Here is a 22,083-nt window from a genome sequence, read left to right as displayed (position 1 = left end):
TCTTCCTGTTCATGTGCCCACCCACCCATGCAGGCATTGTGCCAGGCGCTGGGGAGCCAGAGTTGGGAGCGTGCCCTGTGCTTGCAGCTATGCATGCTTCCTTGTGTACTTGCCCGTATGCAGGCTTGAATCTCTCTGGGCCAAACTCTGGAAACTTCCTTGGTGGGTTTTGCCTCATGCCTCGCCCATCCCAGTGCCTTCCCTGCAGTTCTCTGTTCACAGAAATCAACTCTGACCCCTTGACCTGACATCCAAGGTTCACCGGGTCTCCTTCCTCCTCCTCCTCCTCTTCCTCCTCCTCGATCCACAGCCCCCAGATTCTCAGGGCCCAGTCTCCATCTAGGCTGTGCAGTCCCGTGTCCCCTCAGCTGGCCTCACCCCACCCTCCCTGGGCCTTTCATCCCTCTGTCTTCACTTCCGGGAGGTCTCTGCATTTTGACCGCTCCCCTTAAGCACCCTTTGAAATCTAAATCCCAGGCCTCCACTGCCCGTGACACAGCAGCCACCATCCCTTCATCCCCTGGGCTCCTGCCGCTCTGACTTCAATAAAGCCAGCCAGAGAGAGCTCAAGGACAGGCCACACAGCTGGAAAGTGGCGCCTGGAGGCCAGACTCCCTGTCTTCTGAGAGGAGACTGTGGTCTCTCTCCTCTGGCCGACTCTGCACTGTTGTGGAATTCTGAGAGGTGTGTGTGTGTGTGTGTGTGTGTGTGTGTGTGTGTGTGTGAGAGAGAGAGAGAGAGAGAGAGAGAGAGATGGGGAAAGAGAGAGGAGGGAGGGAGGGAGAGAGGGAGGGAGGAGGGAGGGAGGGCGTGCAGGGTGTGGGGTGATGAGGTGCTGAGAGCCATTCCAAACTCTTTGGGGCAAGAGCAATAGTACCACATGGAGGATGCTGGCCTCATACCCAGCCCACCCAGGTTCAATCCCCGGCATCCATATGGTCCCCCAAGCACCATCAGGAGTGATTCCTGAGTGCAGAGCCAGGAGTAACCCTGAGCACTGCCAATGTGGTTCAAACCCAAAGCTGTCATCTTTGAGGCAGTACAGCCCAACGGGTGAGTGTATCGTGTGGCGCGTTGAGCCTGTTGATGCCGGTACCCGCCCCAGGCACCCCGTTGGGTGTGTTGAGTAGGGGCCTGGTCACAGCAGGGAGACACACCAGCTAGCAGAGCTGAGCCCCACACTGCCCTCAAATGGACCCACCCCTCGCTGTCCCTGGTTCCGGCCCTCTGTCCATTGCATGCCCGTGAGTCCTGTGTGTGGCCTCCTCTGGTCCTGGCCACGGGCCCCGGCCCCTTCATGGGGGCACTGGGTGGCCGTGTCACGGGTGCTTCCCGCAGGGCATGTGGACGGGATCCTGCGCACCTTCGACCTCTTCATGGCCTACAGCCCTGGCTACTTCGTGGTGGACATCGTGGCCCGGGACCTGGCCGGTCACAACGACACGGCCATCATTGGCATCTACATTCTGCGGGATGACCAGCGCGTGAAAATCGTCATTAATGAGATCCCCGACCGTGTGCGGGGCTTCGAGGAGGAGTTCATCCGCCTGCTGTCCAATATCACGGGGGCCATTGTCAACACGGACGACGTGCAGGTGCTGGGGGGCGCCGGCAGGAGGGGCCGGTCGGCCAGGAGCCGGGCAGGGCAGCTGGAGACAGCCCAGCGGGCCGAGCTTCCTCCCAGGCTCCACGTGGACCCCACACACTGCCAGGAGTAGCCCCCAAAACCTGGATGTGGAGGCCGGAGCAATAGTACAGAGGGGAGGGCTTTAGCCTTGCATGTGGCCAACCCGGGTTCCATCCCCAGGATCCCGTATGAACCCCTGAGCACTGCCAGGAGCCAGGAGTAACCCCTGAGCATCACCAGGTGTAATCCTCCCCCACCAAAAAAAAAATATATGGCCCCAGAACCAAAATACTTTTTAAAAAGCAAGGCAGAGGGCTGAGGTGATAGTACAGTGGGGAGAGCTCCAGCCTTGAATGTAGCTAACCTGGATTTGATCCCCAGCACCCCATACGGTCCCCCAAGCTCTGCCAGGAGTGATCCCTGAGCACCACTTCACCTTTTTAAAAATAAAAAAGGTGAAAGGAGGGGCAGAGAGAGGGGCTTGAAAGAGGGTGTAGGCACACGTCTCCGGGGGCGGGGGGCAGCCCTCCAGCCCTCTGGTCTGAGTCCTCCTCTGTGAGATGGTGTCTAGTCCATGAAGATCGAGGCAGTGATGGGCTGTTGCGGGGGCTCCAGCGAGGCCTGCCCCTCCCATCTGGTCCCTCCTCCCCAGTTCCACGTGGACAAGAAGGGTCGGGTAAACTTCGCGCAGACGGAACTGCTCATCCACGTGGTCAACCGCGACACCAACCGCATCCTGGATGTGGACCGGTGGGTGGGGGTCCGTGGCCAGACTCTCGCCCTGGACTTGGTGTGGGGCGGCGCCTGCCAGACCGCCTTCGGGTGGCCTGCGAGGTGGACGGGGGGGCGGAAGGGGGCCCAGAGCATGTCTCTGCGGTGGGGTCTGAGCGGGCTGAGGGGAGACATGGTCCTGCGTGAGGGGCACTGCAGCCCGGGGGGCGTGTCCGCACTGTTCTCGGGGCAGGAACTGGGCAGACTGGCCTGAGCGGGCGGGGGTCGCCAGGGGGGCACTGAGGCCCCCGCCCCCACTCAGGGTCATCCAGATGATCGACGAGAACAAGGAGCAGCTGCGGAACCTCTTCCGGAACTACAACGTCCTGGATGTGCAGCCCGCCATCTCCGTGCGGCTGCCCGAGGACATGTCCACGCTGCAGGTACCCAGCGGCCCGGGCCCTCTGCCCCGTGGCGCCCGCGCCCGCTCACACCTGCCCTCCCCGCCCCCAGATGGCGATCATCGTCCTGGCCATTCTCCTCTTCCTGGCGGCCATGCTCTTCATCCTCATGAACTGGTACTACAGGACCGTGTGAGTGGGCTGCGGGGGACGCGGGCAGGGCAGGGCCCTCGGGCACCCCAGCCGGGCTCCCTCACCGCCTCTCTGCTTCTTTCCAGACACAAGAGGAAACTCAAGGCCATCGTGGCCGGCTCAGCAGGTGAGTGGGGCGGGGATGCGGGGCGGGCCTAGAGGACTCCCGGCGCTGTCCCCTTGGCAGAGGCGCCCCTCGCCTCACCGGGCCTTCTCCCTGCAGGGAATCGCGGCTTCATCGACATCATGGACATGCCCAACACCAACAAGTATTCCTTTGACGGGTGAGTGGGTGGATGGGCTGTGGCGCCCCCTGGTGGCTGGCCGTCTTCTTGCAGCCTCAGAAATGTGGTAGGGGACCCCACGTTTCAGGGAGCATAGGCAGGCATCAGGTGCGGGGCCAGACCTGGGCGCCAAGCTGAGGCCTGCGGGTGTGCTAGGGCTGCAGGGAGCCCTCGCAGGGGCCTTCTCAGCGCCCCAGTTCTGTGAGAGCAGTACTACAGGCCCGGGTATTGGTGTGAGCAGGGCTTAGGCCTGCCTTCTTGGCCCAGCTCACTGGCCACCCCCCTGGCAGGGCCAACCCCGTGTGGCTGGACCCCTTCTGCCGGAACCTGGAGCTGGCTGCACAGGCCGAGCACGAGGACGACCTGCCAGAGAACCTGAGTGAGATCGCAGACCTGTGGAACAGCCCGACCAGAACCCACGTGAGGCCAGGCGGTGCAGGCGGGCTGGGGGCGGGACATATCCACTAATTGGCCAAGGGCTGGGTTCCACTTGTGTGTGTGCATGTGCGTGTGTGCATATGCATGTGTGTATATATGCATGTGTGTATACGTGTGTGCATGTGCACACATGTGCCTGCATGTGCATGTGTCTGCATGTGCATGTGTGCACACAAGTATGCATGCATGCATGCGTGTGCACGTGTACATGTCATGTGTATGCACATGTGCTGTGCACATGTTTGTGTGCATGAGCAGGTGTGTACAGATGTGCGTGCATGTGCCAAGCCTGCTCTCCACCTCTGCTCCATCTCGAGGCCCCTTTCCTCAGGGAACTTTTGGCCGTGAGCCTGCAGCGGTGAAGCCTGATGAGGACCGGTACCTGCGTGCAGCCATCCAGGAGTACGACAACATTGCCAAGCTGGGCCAGATCATCCGGGAGGGGCCCATCAAGGTGAGTCCCTGCTGTAGGCTTCTGCACATCGCCCCCACCGCCTCTGACCTCGGACACCTGCGAGATGGTGTGGGGGGAGGGGGCCATTCTGGGGATCGTCAGCTGTGCCCGCCACAGCCTCTGCGGTGTCCCGGCCTCGGGAGCTGCTCCAGACTGCCAGGCCTGGGGGGCGGGAGCCTCTAGGGTCAGACTCACCTGCTTTCACCCCCAAGGGAAGTGAATGGGGCGGGGCAGGCCGGGGAGGGCCTCGGTGGGGGCTTAACCCTCTCCGTCCCCCAGGGCTCGCTGCTGAAGGTGGTCCTGGAGGATTACCTGCGGCTCAAAAAGCTCTTTGCACAGCGGATGGTACAAAAAGCCTCCTCCTGCCACTCCTCCATGTCCGAGGTAGCCGGGCGGGCCGGGAGCTGTGTGCTGTGCCCCAGCTCTGGGGGTGCTTCCTCTTGCATCCACCCGTCCTGTCTGGGGGTCTCTGGGCTCTGCAGCCAGAGGGGCAGGTCCCAACACGGATTTTATTAAAGCTTTTCAAAGTTAGGTTTTAGGGTCAGAGACAAGATCATTCAGGAGGTAAGGCTGGTGTGCGGTCTGGTACCCGCCTCACAGATCTGCCTCCCGGGAGTGGTCCCTGAGCACAGCCACGTGGCAGTCCAAGCACCTCCCTCCCCAGTTTAAGTAAAAATTTTATTAATTTTAAAAGTCTGTGAGGCCCTGAGTTTAAGGGCCTCACACAGACTTTTATACTTACACACACAAACACACACACTTCTCACATTACTGTATCACTGTTATCACTGTCATCCCTTCATCAATTTACTTGAGCAGGAACCAGTAACGTCTCTATTACATTCAGCCCTGAGATTTTGGTAGCCTTTCCTTACTCATCTTTCCCAACGATTGGAGGCTCTTTCAGGGTCAGGGGAATGAAACCTATTGTTACTCCTCACATACACAAAATAATTCAGACCTTAACCCAGCTTTGGGGCCGGATAAACAGTGCAGGGCATAGGCATTTAGTCAGCCTAAGGCTGACCCCAGTTTGACCCCCAGCACTGGCCTCACTGGCCTGTTGGGCACTGCCAGGAGCCACCCAGAATAGCCCCAAACAGTCATGTGTGGCCCCCATACCCCCCCACACACAATCAAAAAAGAACCCAGGCTACAAACTGAGCCCCCACCAGCTGTGCACACAGCTCCATGGCTAGGCGCCACCCTGCCGCAGCTGCCACTGCCCCCGCCTGAGGCCATCCACCCTGGACCCTCCCTCCAGCCAGGTCCTTTACAAAGCAGATGCACACGAAGATCTCCCGGCGGCCCCCACTCCTGAGGGCAGGCGTCCCCGGTTCCCCTCCGCCCCGCTGGTGAGCACGGTGGGAGGAACCAGGCCCCCAGCACCTTGCCCTCAGCCCTGGGGGGTCCCGGCCTCTTGCAGCTGATCCAGACGGAGCTGGACGAGGACGCGGGGGAACGCAGCCCGGGCCAGGGCAGCCTGCGCTTCCGCCACAAGCCGCCCACGGAGCTCAAGGGGCCCGACGGGATGCAGCTGGCGCACGGCAGCACAGGCACGCTGCTGGCCACTGACCTCAACAGCCTGCCCGAGGACGACCAGAGAGGCCTGGGCCGCTCGCTGGAGACGCTGACGGCGGCCGAGGCCAGCGCCTTGGAGCGTAACGCCCGCACCGAGTCGGCCAAATCCACGCCCCTGCACAAGCTCCGGGACGTGATCATGGAGAGCCCCCTGGAGATCACGGAGCTGTAGCTGCAGGGGGCCGGGCCCAGGGACCCCACACCTGCGCACAGCTCCCCCCTGCCAGACGCTCGTGCAGCATCTGATCTCTACTTCATAAAATCGGTTATTTTTTTAAGAAAATCAAAAATGTTCAGTGTCTAAGGACAGGGAAGGAATCTCACCGGGGTCCCCGAGTGCCGACTGCTGGTTCCGTCCTGATGGGGGCCATGTGGGACCCGTCTGCCCGCCCTCTGCGTGGGAGCTCCGTGGGGGCCGCCACGCCATCCTCGCCCCACAGGACACGCTCAAGCCCCCTCCCCGCGGCTCAGAGCAGACTGTCCCCCAGTCTCCGCTGTAGCGTGTTCGTGTACCCCCCCTCCGCGATTTCAGTTAGTCCTTCGACAGCCCTCCCTTGGTTCTGCTGAACTGTTATCACTGAATGTTTCTGGAATGGTCTGAATTTCAAAAAGAAAAGCACCTCACAAGGACCCAGCCCGATGTCTGGCTCTTCCGTGGTGGTGGGTGGGTGTGGAGATGGGGGGCACTTCTCTCACCCCCTTTCTCTGTCCTACAGGGCACTCTGGGTGCGTCACAGAAACACTCGGACTCAGGCCTGGTCGACAGGACTTTATTGTTAGATCACAGAGACTTTATAGCGGAAACAAACTGTTTAGTCCGTTAACTAGCAAACTGCGCGTCTCGCCAGCTCCGGGGAAGCAGGGAGGGTGCAGGAGGGGGCCAAGCAGCAGGCAGCGCCCCCCACCCACCCACCCACTCGCGGCTGCTGAAGGGCAAGGTGAAACAGAGTGTCGAGGAAAGGGGGCTGGGGAGGGGTCAGGGGCCAGGGGTCCGCACGCCCAGGAGAGCAGTGCAGAGGCGTGGGCAGTCTCAGCAGACGCCAGAGCAGGCAGGTGGCATCACTGCTGTCCACGATCACACAGACAGGGCCGCGGGGCCTCCAGAGGAGCAGGTCCCACGCAGCTCTCCGCCCCCATCCCCAGAGCCCCAAACAAGGCAGCACTGGGAGCACAGGCGGGCGGACCCTGCGGGGCACCCCTCAATGGGAACTGCACCGTTCGAACACGCTGTCTGACTTCCTGTCGCCCCCATCGCACTGCCTGTGTGTGGCTCGTCTGGGGGAAGGGCAAAGGGCAGGCCCTCCTGGGGTGGGTAGAGAATTCTGGGGCCCGAGCCCCTCGGGAGGTGCCCGTCATGCAGCTCTGGCCCCTCTGCTCCTCGCCGTGCAAGGGCAGGCCGGGTACCGTCCCGGGCATGAGGCGGCAGGTCTGGCAGAGGGAAGGACTGAAGCAGCCGAGTCATCGCCAGGCCGGGTGCCCTGCCGACAGCGATGCCACAGAGGGGGGTGAGGACGGAGCGAGAGACGGTCCTAATTCTTATAACAAAGTCAACAGGTCTGTGTGTCTGTTCCTTAGACACACAAGTAGGAAAAGGCGTGGCAGCTTCTCAGGATGGAACCATCCTAGTTCCACACATGGCGCTTGCAGTGTTCAACAGCCTGGCAGGGAAGAGGAATCGACCTTAGTTTCCAAATGACAGCCCTGACCTGCCTACAGTGCTTCAGGCCACTGTGAACGAGCCGTCACGGCAATGGAGTTGGCGGGATGCCAGCACCCCAAGGGCCCGCGGAGTCCAGCTCCATCCCCCACGTGCAGCCGGGGAGCAAGCCCTGAGCACTGAGTGAGGAGTAGCCCCTGAGCACCCACCAGTGTGGTGGTCCCCAAGATGAAATAACCCAAAGCCGGAAGATTGGGGTCCTGGACTGGGAGTCCCAGGGCTCTGCCCAGAGCAGCTCTGACTGCCAAAGCCCGAGCACTGGGCCCGAGGAGGGGTATCCGCAGGTCCCGCCAACACCAAGTGTGTGTGTGGGGGGGGGGCGGAGGGGGGTAGACAGAACTCGCCCTGGCCCTGGTGGTGAGCCAAGGTCACTCACCCTCCAGGACCCCTCAGGGCCACTGGGCATGAAGCCCCATAAGAAAACCAGCTGCACCGGGCGCCAAAGCAGGCAGCCACTGCCAGCCAGTGCCCAGCAGTGCCAACTCGCAGGGCTGGTCAAGGCCTCGGCGGGGCCCTGGGAGATGCTGGCTGGCCAGGACACAGGTGACCCAAGGGGAGGCGTGTTGGGAATGGAACAGGAGCCCCACAGGGCTAAGCGCGGGCCAAGGAGGGCCCCGGCACCCACCGCCCCCCCCCACCCCGCGCCACCGCCTGACTCACGTTGCACAGAGCTGCAGACTCCATGTTCTGGCACCAGAAGCTGGGGCCCCACACGCACTTCTCCGTGCCCACGAGGGGCTTGCGTGCCGCAGGGCAGGCGCCGACTTTCTGCAAGGTGGAGAAGGGGCCAGGGGCGAGCAAGAGTGAGGACCTGAGATGACCAGCCGCCCCCCCGCACTTCCAAACCCTGCAGGGGCGGGGGCCATGGGAGGGTGCCCAGAAGCCTGGTCCCCAACACTCCCCGCGGTCACCCAGCTGGAGCAGCCTCCCGGGTCCCATCCCCTGCGCTCACCTGGCACACGTAGGAAGGCTCCATCACCTCCAGTAGGACCTCGATCAGCACAGGCTCGTACTGAGTCACGAACGAGTCACACTGTGAAGGAACACAGGGAAGCCTGCACACTCGGGGCCAGGGGAGGCTGCGAGGGCGCTGGACAGGCTCCCCAGGCGCCCCTCTGCAGAGCTCACCCACACGTTCCCCCAAGAACCTCACGGGGCTCTGCATCCGGGGAGCCCGCAGTACGGCAGCCCCAGGCGTACCTCGTCCTTGTAGGGGTCCGGCAGCATGTGGCAGCCCTTCTCCATGGCGTCCAGGATCTGCTGCTTGGTGCTGTTCTTCTCCAGGTTCCGGTCCAAGTAGCCGACCAGCTTCTTGCACACCTCGCAGAAGCCGCCGTCCGTGGCCGCCTTCGGCTGCGTCACATGCACTGCACCAGAGGGCACAGCTCGGTGTTGGCGGAGCCCCCTGGAGCCTGATCGGCCCGGCCAGCCTCACCCCCCGGCCCAGGCTCACCAGAGAGTGCGGGCAGGCCCCGGGGGGAGCAGAGGCCGAGCGCGGAGCACACCAGCTCGGGCGTCATCTCCTGCAGGAGCAGCGTCAGGATGGACCTGCCGTACGAGTCCACCACCTCCTGGCACTGACTGGCCAGGGACGTCGGCAGCTTCTGACACACTTTGTCCAGATTCTCAATGATTTCTTCCTGAAACGCCAAGGAGAAGACGGCATGAGAAGACAGGACCTTGGGCCGGGGTGCGGGAGAGTCTGAGACCCCAGCAAGGCCGGGAAACAGGCCCACAGGGAGACACGGCTTCCCCCGACCACAGCAGGGCAGGCGCTGGCCGGGCAGCCTCGGAAAGAGCCACAGAGCTCCTTGGGCTGTGTCTGCACCAGGAAGGCCAGGCCCAGCCCTGCCGGCGTCTCCGAGGAGGGTACACACCTCAGTCTTGTTGCTGTCGATCCAGCTGGTCAGCTCCTTCACCACATACTCACACGCTTCGCAGACAACATCAGACTTTGCCTGGACGACGTCCTTCTGTTGGAGAGGCAGAGAGAATGCTGAGTGTTGGGCCCTCCCCCTGCTCCGGCTCCCTGAAGACCTGCCAGGCCAGCCACACAAAGGGTGGCCCCTACTCCATGCAAGTGTCAGCAGCTGCCTTCTGGGTCCGATTTCAAGCCCCTGTTGTTCTTTATACAAGGGGAGATGCTTCAACAGAGGCGGGAGTCTTTCCCCTCCCACCACACGGGGCGACTTGGGCTCCAGTGGATGGGGCAGGAAGCAGGTGAGCACCTGCCACCTGTGAACGAGAAGGAGACTGCGCGTGGACACAGTTCAAGTCTCGAAAGGGGGGTGGAAAGACGGTGTGACTGGCCAGGCACTGGTCTTGCATGTGACCATTTTTGGCTCGACTCCCGGCATAACACGGTGACAAACGGAGGCCTTTACCACAAGAAGGTTCTGGAAATGAAACTGGCACCCAGGAGTGCTCGGGAACACGCCCAGAGACTTCTGCCCAAGGAGGGAGGGGGGAGAGGGTGTGCGTGGCAGGGGTGTCTGGGAATGAAGTTCATGCTGTAGCTACGCAAGAGAAAACAAACTGGGAAAGGCCAGTGTGAAGGCGGGCACTGAGCGAGACAGGTGGCCCGAAAAACGGGAACGGGGTTTATAAACAAGAATGTGCAGGGGAGGCGGTAGGGCGTACATGTCAGCACACACACGCACACAGAGTGCCCTGGCCACCACCACTCGGCGACACGGTGTACCTTAATGGGCTCCACCAGCTCCAGGGCAGGGATGACGTCCTCTGCGATGACTTTGGCGGGGAACAGAGCCTGCATGGGCACCTGTTTCACCTCGTCACAGAACCCAACCAACGCACAGATCTCCTTGGGTTGCTGAGAACAGAGGGAAAAACAGTCAGTCGGGGGCCTGCTCCCCACCCTGGTCCTCTCTATCCATGAGAGGGGGCGCCACGATCCCAATGTCAAGGCCAACAGCCAAGCCCCCAACCGGCAAAGACTCCCGTGACCAGAGGTCAAGGGTCTCGGTTCTAGAAGCAGATCTGCAGAGACCCGGGGAAGCTGCACGGAGCCCGGAGGAGAAGAGATGTGACCGCCGCCCACTCTAAGCCCACCGGGACCAGGCGCCCCACCCTCGGAGACACCCAAACAACCGTCCGCGCTGGAGCCTGGTTTCAGGGGAAGAGGGTTGGTGCGACAGGAAGGAGCCCCCTTCTGTACAGAGCCTGCTACGCTACGCCCCTAAGCCGACAGAAACCCCAACATGTTAGACAAGAAACCACGCTGGACGCCAATGGAAGGACGAAACAATGCCTCAAGGAAATGTTAGCTTTTCACAGAAAACCACGCTCTATTTTCCCAACTACACACACACTCTACCAGGAAAACCCAGTCCCCTAGAATGAGGAGTCAGAGCACGTCACAAGGGTTCCCACTGACCCCAAACCACCGAGAGCACCTCCGTCTAAGCAAGATCGAGATAAAGTAGACATCCCTGGACATTCCCCGGGACCCAAATGCAAGGCTCACGGCTTCTGCCTCCACCGGCAAACCTGGAAGCAGCGGGGGGTGGGGGGTAGGCCACGCCCATGGTTCACCTGGTTTCTACAACAGGGCAGCCTTAACTACACAAGGAGTCTGAAAGCACCTCCAAATATCCCGGTCAGGGAGCATCCAGAAATGAGGGTGGGCGCAATCAGAATGGAGCCCAAGGTGTAACTTTTTAGAAAAAGGACAATAGCGTGTGGTTGCTCCATTAACTCCTAACCAAGGCAGCCAAAGTGAGTCCAGCGGTTTCAGTCAAGGTCTGAAAAACCCGTGGCTGTCCTTGGCAAAAAGGCGCCGGCGCTGGGGAGGGGTGACAGCCCCAGACATGCTCTGGGGGTTTGGTTTCCACTGATGCCACCAGCCTGCGGGGTCCCAAAGCAGAGGCCACACTATCAGGGGTGATTTCCAGCCACAGCTCAGGGTCGAGAGCCAGATGGTCTGCTCATGCGCTGGTGACTTGCTCATGCACAGAAGTGTCTCTGGGTTAGGAAGAACAGGACTACGGCATGCAGTGCACTGAGTCCCGACAGAGACAAGGTGTCCATCCCGCCCAGGGGTCAGGCCACTGTGCAGAAGGCCGAGGCATTTCTGGGCCACCCACTGTCCCCACCACCGCACAGTCACCAGCACAGAGGGCGCTGCTGTGTCTCCTGGCCCCAGGAGAGGAGAGCTCCAAGGCCTTGTGGGCTAGATGGCCGGTGGGCATCGGCCGGGTGACAGGCTCCTGCTGGTGACTGCCCCTTGTGTCTGTCAGAGCCAGAGCGTGTCCCAGGGGAGCAGCCAGGGAACAGTGAGAAGCAGCAGACAGACCACTACCACAAGCAAGTCCCCATCACATACCTGATCCTGCTGTGGGGCAAAAAAACAGGAAATCGGAGACGGAAAGAGGAGAAAGGAAAGCACACAACAGTTAAGAGAAATCAAAGTAACAAGCGGGTGGTTAACCACCTGTGAGCACCCCGCAGTTCAGGGCAGACAGACCTGCTGTCACTCTATCCCAGACCCCTACGCGATCCAGCATGTTCCTCCCACTGGCACACAAGGGGGCCTGGCAGCAGCCCCGGCCACTGTGACCATCAGGTCCCCGACACGCCAACAAGCACCCAGGAAGAGCCCGCCTCCTCAGGGTGCAACCCCGTCATGCCCCGAGGTGCAGGAGCACCCAAAGGAGGGTATGCACTGCATCAAAACTGCAAGGAGGGTGTGCACTGTATCAATGCTGCAGCAGGCTTTCACTGCTCTGCCCTGGCACAAGGCAGCCGAGGAGCAGGCTGCCCGTCCCACTTCAGTTCTAGTTATCTATGTGGGGGGCAGGGATATCCATACAGCTATTTGGTGCAAGGGTGTCCATCGTGCTTTCTCTGCCAAGGACAGCCACGGGGAGGCTAGTTACACAGTGTTATCCCACCCGTGAACATTATACATTTTCAAAATCTCCCATACAGGAATATTCAGTAACAATATGCTTCCACACTGAACGTGTAAACCAGACTTCGAAGTCTGATTTAAATGGCTGCCAATCTTTTGGGGTTGTTTCTTCTGTTTCTGGTGGTGCTCAGGGTCCCTGCGGTGCCTGGCACAGAACCCGGGTCCTCTGCACGTGTGTGCTCTGGTGGTCCTCTAGGTCAGCTCCTCAACCCCGAAGACCACACCATGTGTTCTTATTTGAGAAGTATTATCCGTATATTTTTTAATGTCATGAGGTCTAATTGATCTATAATAAGAGAAATGTTTTAGCTATGAGAAAGCATTTAACTCAACCAAGTCATGTCCAAGGCGGCTTCTTTCTCCTACTCTAGGTGTGTGTCTTTAGGGGGAACAGAAATAGTGCAGCAAGCAGGGTTCTTGCCTTGCAAGCAGCCAACCCAGGTTAAATCCCTGGCACCCTGTTTGGCCCCTAAGCCCTGAGTGCAGAGCCAGGAGTAAGCCCTGAGTACCGCTGGGCATGGCACCAAAACAAAACTTAACTGGTTTTAGGAATTAGAAATATTATTCAACGGGTTGAGCAACATCCTTTGCATGCAGGAGGCCCGGGCTGCAGACCCAGCACGGCAAGGTCACCCCCGCACAGCCAGGAGGGAGCCCTAAGCACTAAGTCAAGAAGCAGACCCTGAAACACTACATGACTGAAACCGAATCGTGAGCAACTCTGCAACTGCTTCTCACAGTGATTCACAAAAAAGAATAGGGAATAAAGAACAGAACCTAACTAAGCACTGTTCATCAGCCCGCCCCCAGTAACCAGCCAAAACATCTGTAAAGGGCCAGGGAGGGTTCACTGCCTTGCTGGTACCAGTCTGGTCCCTCACCACATGCCCCTTCCACACTGCAGGCAGGTGCTGGCGCTCAATGCCACGGGTCAGAGCCCAGACTGCAGGTCACCAGGAGCACCCCGATCCCTGCTCAGAAAGAGATACTTTGAGCACAGCAAGCGGCAAAAACCACCAGTATTGAGCCCACGGCCCTGAGACGGCATCTCCGTCAAAGCAGGCCTCGTCCCCAGACTCGGCTCCTGAGGGGCATGCGGGCATCACGTGCCGATGAAACTGCCCAAAGTCTGGCAGACAACAAACCCAAAGACAACGGTGGTGGGTGGTCAGTGACCCCTGTGCTGCCAAAGTCTCCCCACCCTGAGGCTGCAATCGGGAAGGCGGCCAGCGCGTGCATAAGCCCTGCGGGGGGGTGTTCTCTGCAAGCCCTGGCCAGGCGCGCTCACTCACCTCCCGCAGGGAGCCCCCACCCCATCCCCCGCCCCCGGGAGGTTCTCCTTGCTCCCAACTCAGGCCACAAGCGTGGACCCCAGGCCCGGCCTGCTGTGTCTGCAGAGCAGACCCCGGCCACCAGCAGGGCAGCCTTCCGGGATAAGCGGCTTTGGTCAGGACGATAGAGGAGCAGGTCTGCTGGCCAGCGAGCTCATTTTGCCCCTGGATTGGACCCAAGGGTGAGAAACAGCATGTGACTCTCCAGTTTCCTAGGAGTCACCGAGTGCAAGGCAAAGAGCGACACGGGCGGGGCGCGACACTTACCATGTGCATCATCATCTGCACGGCGATCTCCGAGTACTGGCTGATGTAGTTCTTGCACTGCGGGAGAGAAGGACAGTGACGGAACAACCATGGCAGCCACCACAAGGGTCTTAAACGAGCATCTTAACAGGATAAGGAAAATGGCCACCGGTTCGTCTATTCCTACAGGAAAGGTGTCCAGGGAGGTGCGAGATGTTTCTCACAAGGCTCTAGAAGCACATCCAATCCCCTTTCTCTGGCCACTGCCCCTCAGCGGCACTCCTGGGTGCCAGTGACTGTACAGTGTGCCCTGTGGCGGTCAGGCTGCTCTGGGATCCAGCCACACACACCTGGGCCTGCTGCTGGGCTTAACATCAACAGAACAAGAGTGTTCACCCAGCTTACTTTCATATCCATCTTGATCCTCCTCAAAACAGCTCTGGCCCTCACTGGGCATCTCCACAGTGACAACACCGACACTCACACCCTACCACACCCTCGAGGCCCGGGACATAGCAGCACTGGAAGGCACTTCAGCGGGCTTGTCTGTGAGCCACGCTCTCCCTCAACACACACCTGGCCTGAGTGTGTCTTTGCTGGCTTCCACTCTGGGGAGCCTCGAACACACAATTCTCCCCTCCTCTCTCCCCTCACATCTTTCTGAGAAGTTTCAAATGAAACTACTTTGAGGATCAGACTGACAGTACAGTGGGTCGGGATTTCCCTTGTTGACCTGGGTTCGAATCCCATCATCCCACATGAACCCCCAAGTACCACCAGAAGTAACCCCTGAGCACTGCTGGGTATGGCCAAAAAAAAAAAAAGCACCCACTTTGCTTCACTTAAAAAAAAAGTGCTTCACAGACGGTAGACCCCCTATTTTGGGTTTTGGTTTTGGGGCCACACGCAGGAAGTACCTGCATATCACCACATAGCCTGGCCTTTTTTCTGGGAGGGGAAAGGAGCTATCTGAACAATCTCTTCCTCGGAGATCATAGATTGGAAGGTCCAACGTACTGCATACACTCAAAAATGAACAAACCGAAGTGGTGGGTGCTGGGACTATTGTAGCTTGGTGTGCAAAGAGCCTGACTCCAATTGGGTGCATCCAAGTGAAAGAAAAAAAAAATGACGTTTCTGCTCCCCTCTCGTGTGCCCAGGCTCTGCTAACCCAACCCACACCTCCTCGGCTGTGGGAGAAGCTCACCATGTCGGCCATACCAGGACCCAGGCGGTCACACTGTTCCTTGGCGTGGTCCACCAAGGCTTCCACGAAGGTCGAGTTGGTCCTGACAGAATTCTGGATGTCGGTCACCATCTGGACGCAGTCCTGGCACACGCTGCCCTCAGCCTGCAGAGGAGGGGCTGGCTCTGAGGCTGCTCACTCTCCACACTGAAGTCTTGCTCCTGTGCCGGGGACTGGCGGGACTCCGCCCGCCCTGCCCCACACGCTGTTTGGAACCCAGGCCGCGGCAGGGGCTCTGCCAGCAGACACTCCCGCCTGGCAGGGGCGAGCACCGACCTGGGGCCTCACCACCACCTCCCAAACCTCCCCGAACCAGACCTCCTCGTGTCTTCACAGCTCAGAAAATCAGCAGGTTTCACATCTACCGGGCAACAATTTTAGTAAGGCTTAATATAAAGGGCAAAGATCTTCCCTGATCAGAATATTCCAGGCTTTTCGGATCGTCCGTGGCATGACCGTCGCAAGGCCAACTCACACGATGAGTCAACCAAGAATGGATACATGTGCACACGCACCCACACGCACCCACACACACCCATGCACACACCGACACACACACCCATGCATCCACATACCCACGCACAAACTCAGCCACGCACATACATGCCCATCCACACGCCCACACCCTCGCCCATACACACACCTGCACGCAGTCTCGGCCCAGGCCCCTGCCTTACCTTTGGCTGGGGCTTGCTGTGGGGGCCGTCCTGGGGGTACAGGAGGAGGGGGATGTTGGCCATGAAGGGCGCCACCATCCCGGCCACGTCCAGCTCTGGCTCCGGGATCTTGTTGGACTCCAGCTGCTTCTGGCGGTTGAGCTCTGCCAGGTGCCTCTGCAGAGACTTGCAGAGGTTGAGGGCAGAGCACACCTCCCCGGGGCTGCTCTGGGGGGGGGGGGGGAGGAAATGTCAGCTGCACACCCTCATCAGGGGCCGCCCTCGTCCCTTCCTTACGGTCCCTGTAGCCTGCAGCTCCCCTACGCCCAAATAGCCCCACCCAGGCCGCTCAAGCCAGGAGACACTCTGGCCTGTACCCGCTCCTGGACGTCCGCTTAAGCTCCGTCCACTCCCAACACCTGTCTCCACTGACCCCTCACAGCCCCCGGCACTGCCCCACTCGCTTCCCCTTCTGCGTCGCCAGGGGATCCCAGAAAAAGGCGGCTCTGTGGGTTTCGGCACAGCTCCGGGCGGCCTGTCGTCTCGGGGGAGACCCTTTGGCCTCTGAGCGCCTCTTCCTTCTTGTGATCCTTAGGCCCCCCCACCCCCACGCTGAACATGGCCGCCTGTCTGCTCTCAGACCCAGCCTCTGATCTAGAATCTGCTCGGAGTAAGCCGCAGCACCACAGCTCAGCACCCTCAGAGCCGAAGCCACAGACAGCGCCCTGGGGGGCTCCGGGTGATGCGACCACAAAGTGAACAGGGACGAGAAATCTAACCGAGTTACCAAGCCAGCGGCTGTGCCATGTATCAGGCTATATCCCCGGGTCCCTCTAGCCTAAGCGTCTCTTTCCTCTGCCTCCTTAAGCACAGCAGCAGCGGGAAGGACTCTGCCGAGAGAAGGCCCCATCTGGAACTCTCCACTGCCACCCCCAACCTGGCCCCGTCTGTCCAGAGCCCCGTCTCCGTCACACACCATCTGTCCTTTAATCAGGTCCAGGATGACCGGGAAGTAGGTGTCGACCATCTCCTTGCAGCGGGAAGACAGGCTCTCTGAGCGCGACCAGTCACAGACTTTCTCCAAGTACGTCAGGAGCTCCGGCTGGAGAGGACGGGAGGGTCAGGTGGAGCAGACCCCGCCCCCAGCACGGTCCCCGAGGAGAGGGCAGAGGGGTGACGGGTGCTGGTGGGCAGCTGCGGCTCGGCAGACCCGGGAGACAAGAGGCAGGAGCGAGCCCGTGGGAAGGAGCCCGCCCGACTCAGCCCTGCACGCCACGGCAGGCTGAGAGCCGTCTGAAGGACAGTGACACATGAACGGGGAGAGCAGACCTCGGTGTGACGAGCCGAGTGCTGCCCCCGCACGACTTCCTCTCCAGGGACCACGCGGCCGCTGTGCCCAGCCCCGGCCCCCATGGCGTGGCTCACCTCAGTGCTATTGTCCTTCAGCAGGTCGTCCGCGTCCTTGATGACATCTTTGCACAAGGTGCAGGTAATTGTTTTCTAAAGGGAAAGGAAGTGAGGACTGAGACCTGAATTTGTAGGACGTGACACTCGGGGCCTAGAGTGGAAACGTCACTGGCCGCCTGCCTGTGATGGAGATGGGGCTCACTTGCCATCCCCGGCGCTTCCAGCCTTGGCACGGCACCGAGACACCACACAGGAGCGGGGCACCGAGCAAACGCTTGCTCTGCCTCGGCAGGACCAAGCACCTGGGCTGCAGCCTCCGCCCCTCCCTGGACAGTCAGGCAATGCCCATAAAATCACGCAAATAGGCTGCGAGGGGGCCTGAGCGGTGACACAGCAGGGAGGGTGCTGGCCTTGCACTCGGCTCCCAGGGTTGACCTCAGCACTTGAGATTTTGTTGACACGAGACGGGCGCTCCTCCCAAGGGCAGCGAGAACCAGCTAGAATTCCCCTGGTCCTGGGCCAGGTGCAGCCTTGGGTGCCCAGGCCTGTCAGAAGACTGGCGTCATACCTCTGTGCTCTGGAGTTGACATTTGGCCCCCATGTGACTGTGACACTGCTGGGAGGGCACAGTTCGGGGACGGCGCTGTGACTGAGCGGAATGACCGGTCTGACGGGGCTCAGGTTTCCCTGCCCAGCCTGCCCCCTCTCCCGCCGGTGCCAGGCCAGGCTCGGGCGACGGCGCACTGGGGAGCAGTTTCCTCCCGAGCAGTGGCTCTGGGTTTGCTCCTTGCAGAGCCTGTTCCCTGCGGCATTTTTGGTCTATTCTGCTGTTGTTTGGGGGCCACACCCGCTGGTGCTCAGGGGTCACTCCTGGGAGACACAACGTGTCTGCGTGAGTCTGAGAAGCTTCGTGACCCCTGCTGGGTTTAGAGACTCCAGCTGAAATCTCTGGGCCTCATCAGGCAAATGCCAGGCACGGGGCCATGCAAGAGAGATGCAGGCATCCACAGGACTGTCCTACGGAGAAAATGTCCTCGCTGGACTTTAATCCTGGATGCAGGGGGCACAAATCATGCCTGGTGGGCTGGAGAGAGAGCACAGTCAGGAGGGCACTTGCCTTGCACCAGGCCTGCCCAGGTGTGATCCCCAGAACCCCCAGGCCCCACCATGAGTGAACCTGTGCACAGTCTGGCCTGAAACAAAACACCAAAAAAAGACTGGAAAAGGCAAAAAAAGAAAACAAAATGTGAAAGCAATTCTGACCACTGGGGCAGTTTGCCAGGCAATTCAAGAGCTGTCCCAAGAGCAGTGATGTGTGGCTGAGTCCCGGGCCCCCGCCGGGGCGCCTGGTGCAGTGAGCCCACCAGGGCAGTCAGCAGCGGTCAGCGGCACTCCGCATCCCCGAGAGGCTCAGCACGCATGCCAGTGCACCTGACCTTTGCTGCCTTCGAGACTCCGTGGGCGTTAAGAGCCCGGCTCTGAACATCCTCTCGCAGAATTCGGCGTGATCGCAGATAGAAGTCGAATGCCCGGCAGCTAGAGTCTAGCTGGGGGCGGGCATGGGAAATGCTTCCCAGCTCTCTGCCGGGGCGAGTGCAGGGACGGAGCAGCGCTGTGCCCAGGCCTGGGGTGGGAGCGGCCCGCAGAGCGGTAGTGGGATCTGCAGTGTCCAGGGGGCAAAGCAGAGGGCGTAGGAGCCCCCCCATGGGTGACCTCGGGGAAATGCAGCTGAGCCTGTGTGAAACAGGACACCGCCCACCCAGGTTCTGTGGTCCTCAGAGAGGGGGGGGGGGGGGGGGGGGGAGTGGGGGGTGGGAGGGGGGCAGGGGGAGGGGAGTCAGGGGGCCGAACGCGCAGGGTCACTCACCACCGTGGGCTTGTTCCAGACGGTCTGCAGGCAGTGCTGCACGGCCCCGCACTCAGCTGCCGTCTTTATGTTCTGACACCACACCTCGGAGCCTCGGGTGCATTCCCTCAGGCCCAGGACAGGGTTGCCTAGAGCTGAGAGGGGACAGCATTAACAGGGCCACTGAGCTCCACTGCCCTGGCTCCCCACCCAACCGCATGACCCGGGCCCCACTGGGCATGGCCCTGGAGCGCCCCCCCCCACACACACACACACTGCTACGGTTTGCGGTGGAGCTGGCACCTCAGGGCCAACAGCTCTGCCTCTCCAGGCCTCAGGTTCATTGGCTGAGCACTGCTGGGAGAAGCCCCCAAAGCTCCTGAGTACCGTCAGGGAGCTCCACCCCCCCCCCCAAAAAAAAGAATTTATAATATCTAATTGTCAGGGTCAGACCGATAACACATGGCCAATCTGAGTTTGATTCCCGGCATCCCATATGGTCCCTGAGCACCACCAGGAGTTATGCCTGAGTGCAGAGCCAGGAGTAAACCCTGAGCACTGCCGGCGTGGTCGCAAAACAGAATATACAACAAAGAAGCCGGCACAGGAAACAAACTCCAGAAGTCATGACGGAGATGACAGAGGAGTTGCCCCGACTTCTGTTATAAACAGGGCACATTTGGCTCCATGGGAGAAAACCCAGATTCATCTAAGAAGCAGACGGAGAAGCTGAGAGCTGCTTCCACTGCAGGTCCAAGAGGAGGAACTACGGCAGACAGTGTCTGTCTACACCATGGGAGCACGGCCCACACCCCTGCCACGGCCAGCTTCTCTCAGGCAGCTCCACAGCCAGTCCCAAGGCCAGGCAGGTCCTGCTGCCCAGCTTCCAGCCCCCCCCCCACCCCGGGCAGGCCCAACACTGAGCAGACAGCTCACCAACTCAACCCAACCATCCACATTCCAAACGCTGCTGCTTCCAACTCAGATTTCCGCGGGGGAGAGCCTGGGCCAGATTCAAGACAGTCCCCAGTCCCCGGGGGTCCCAGCAAGTCTGTCTACCCCTAAGGCAACCTTGGCTGGAGGGAGAGGAGGCCATAGAGCTAGGGGCTCTGGGAGAGAAGGGTCACTTCCCAGCCTGCCCCACCTCAATGAGAGGGACCGGTCAGGATGCCAGGCCGAGCCCCACTTCCCAAGGATGACAGGGCAATGAGTGGCCTTCCAGGTCCCCAAGAGCTACTGCTGAGCAGCACAGACATGCTGAGACCTGCAGAGGGCGCCAGAGACGCCCGGGGTTGGGGACCCTGGGTAGGGCTCGAAAACAGTGCCGCCTCCTCCTCACACATAGAAGAGGGAAAGGCTCAAGGCCAGGGAACTCTCAAAGTCACAGAGAGACAAGGGGCGAGCGGGGCAGTGAGGTGGGAGTCCCGAGAAGCTGGCACGGGCACCAGGAAGACTTCCAGGTCCAGAAAATTCTCCCGCATACTGCAGGACGCAATCCCTATCAGCACCTACCACACAGGAACCGGGAGCAGAGACATTTCAGAAAAAAATTAAAGAAATGGATTAAAAATATTTTTTCACCAGAAATAACCCTCCGGGTGAAGGAGGGCCAGCGCAACAAAGTATCTAATGGCTGTTGGAATATTTCCCCTTTTCCAGCTGCCTTCTGGAGTTTTGTCAGAAACCTTTTGTCACAGAAACCTAGCTGATCTTTGACCCGCAGATCTAAGGTGCTAGCCTAGTCTTTGGGATGTAAATTTCAGGTGCTGTCTAGTTTGTAGTTGACATGTAGATTTCTTGCTGCAGCCCAGCCTGGTCTTTGGGATGTAAATCCGAGTGCTTTCAGCCCAAAGAAGGCTTCGGTTTTGGTTTTGTATCTTGTTTCCGGGGGCAGATCCACAGGGCCAGATCCACGGAGAGATCGGGGAGAGACAGGGAGGAGGAGAGAGAAGCCAGAGAGAAGCAGAGTTGAGCAGTAGATCCAGAGAGAGGCTGGAGCTGGGAGTGTGGGAGATGAGAAAGCTTGAAGATCGAATAAACGGTAACTAATCAGCAACCAGCTTGGTCCTCATTCTTCCTTCGCCTGTCCTTGACCACCGGCCGTCCCGATCTAGTCCACACACTGCGGTTCCAGAGCACCGAACGCGGGTGGTGAGACAGAGCCGCCCGGAGAGCCCGCGAGTGCACTCGCCCCCCCTCGGCGTTCTTTAGTTTTTTACAGCTGGCGTCCCTGGGTGGGCACGAACTACCAACTAAAGGTAAGAATAGCGTTCGGTGCACCCCACTCTAGAGAGTGGGAGAACAGGATTTTTTAGTGTGCTGTGGATTAAAATCCGAACAGCAATCCTCCACTAAGATGGGACAGATTCTGGGCCTCCCCAAGATCTTTCATATTTTCTCGAGCCAGACTGAACAGGGCAAGCCATTTATGGATTTGATTCAGTGTCTCTCCCGCAGAACAGGAGACCCGGAACTCTGCATTTCCAGAGACCAACTCCGGTCCTGCTTTAAGGTAGTTTATGCAGTTAACCCATGGTTCCCAGACGAAGGAACTCTAGAAAGTAAGATTTGGAAACAAGTTAGGAAAAATGTCTCCAAGGCATCTAAGGAAGGGACTAAGATCCCCGTGGAATTCTGGACTACCTGGGAGATTGTTAATTCTATTCTCCTGTTTTTGAAAAGTGCAGTTGATGTGGAGGAGAATATATGGAATAATACGGCCTCAGCTCCTCCCACACCTAAGTCTCGAAAGGGTTTCCATAGTAAAAATACTTCTGAGGCTGGTGAATATTGCTCTACTTCTATTGTATTAGATGGAAGTGATGCTGGTTATGAGTCTTCTGCCACTTACTCAGATTCTGAGTCCGAGAGTGACTCAGCCAAGCGGCCTCCAGACCGCTCGGGACATGCTCCCAATCGCCCAGTCCAGGCAGAGAAGAAGCAGCATCCATCTTGTTGCAGGTTAAGGATGGATTCTCTCAGTCGTTTCAAACAGGCCTGTGTCTCGTACGGG

The 22,083-nt window shown here is 59.7% G+C and overlaps 2 protein-coding genes across 4 annotated transcripts in view; one reads left to right on the top strand and one right to left on the bottom strand.

The window, feature by feature from the left end:
• CDH23 (cadherin related 23) overlaps positions 1-6,318 on the top strand; it is a 67,817-nt gene extending 61,499 nt beyond the window's left edge. For all 3 annotated transcript variants that reach the window (XM_055133203.1, XM_055133202.1, XM_055133204.1), the window contains 9 exons: positions 1,339-1,595; positions 2,280-2,377; positions 2,661-2,781; positions 2,852-2,931; positions 3,018-3,058; positions 3,155-3,215; positions 3,506-3,635; positions 3,985-4,107; positions 5,534-6,318. In XM_055133203.1, coding sequence (XP_054989178.1) covers positions 1,339-1,595; positions 2,280-2,377; positions 2,661-2,781; positions 2,852-2,931; positions 3,018-3,058; positions 3,155-3,215; positions 3,506-3,635; positions 3,985-4,107; positions 5,534-5,860 — 1,238 coding nt within the window. In that variant the 3' untranslated portion in view covers positions 5,861-6,318. The remainder of the gene's footprint in view (positions 1-1,338; positions 1,596-2,279; positions 2,378-2,660; positions 2,782-2,851; positions 2,932-3,017; positions 3,059-3,154; positions 3,216-3,505; positions 3,636-3,984; positions 4,108-5,533) is intronic.
• A 124-nt stretch (positions 6,319-6,442) lies between these two features.
• PSAP (prosaposin) overlaps positions 6,443-22,083 on the bottom strand; it is a 32,898-nt gene continuing 17,257 nt past the window's right edge. Inside the window, exons 2-14 of the mRNA XM_055133205.1 lie at positions 19,092-19,225; positions 17,243-17,317; positions 16,794-16,919; positions 15,839-16,045; positions 15,123-15,266; positions 13,937-13,993; positions 10,107-10,238; positions 9,283-9,378; positions 8,859-9,045; positions 8,606-8,772; positions 8,358-8,438; positions 8,066-8,173; positions 6,443-7,346 (exon numbers count right to left, since the gene is read on the bottom strand). Of these exons, the coding sequence (XP_054989180.1) occupies positions 7,311-7,346; positions 8,066-8,173; positions 8,358-8,438; positions 8,606-8,772; positions 8,859-9,045; positions 9,283-9,378; positions 10,107-10,238; positions 13,937-13,993; positions 15,123-15,266; positions 15,839-16,045; positions 16,794-16,919; positions 17,243-17,317; positions 19,092-19,225 (1,550 nt within the window). The 3' untranslated portion in view covers positions 6,443-7,310. The remainder of the gene's footprint in view (positions 7,347-8,065; positions 8,174-8,357; positions 8,439-8,605; positions 8,773-8,858; positions 9,046-9,282; positions 9,379-10,106; positions 10,239-13,936; positions 13,994-15,122; positions 15,267-15,838; positions 16,046-16,793; positions 16,920-17,242; positions 17,318-19,091; positions 19,226-22,083) is intronic.

This window comes from Sorex araneus, chromosome 3 (assembly GCF_027595985.1).
Source record: "Sorex araneus isolate mSorAra2 chromosome 3, mSorAra2.pri, whole genome shotgun sequence".
NCBI lineage: Eukaryota > Metazoa > Chordata > Mammalia > Eulipotyphla > Soricidae > Sorex > Sorex araneus.
Note: the sequence above shows the minus strand (reverse complement) of the source record. Positions and strands in the feature narration are given on the sequence as shown.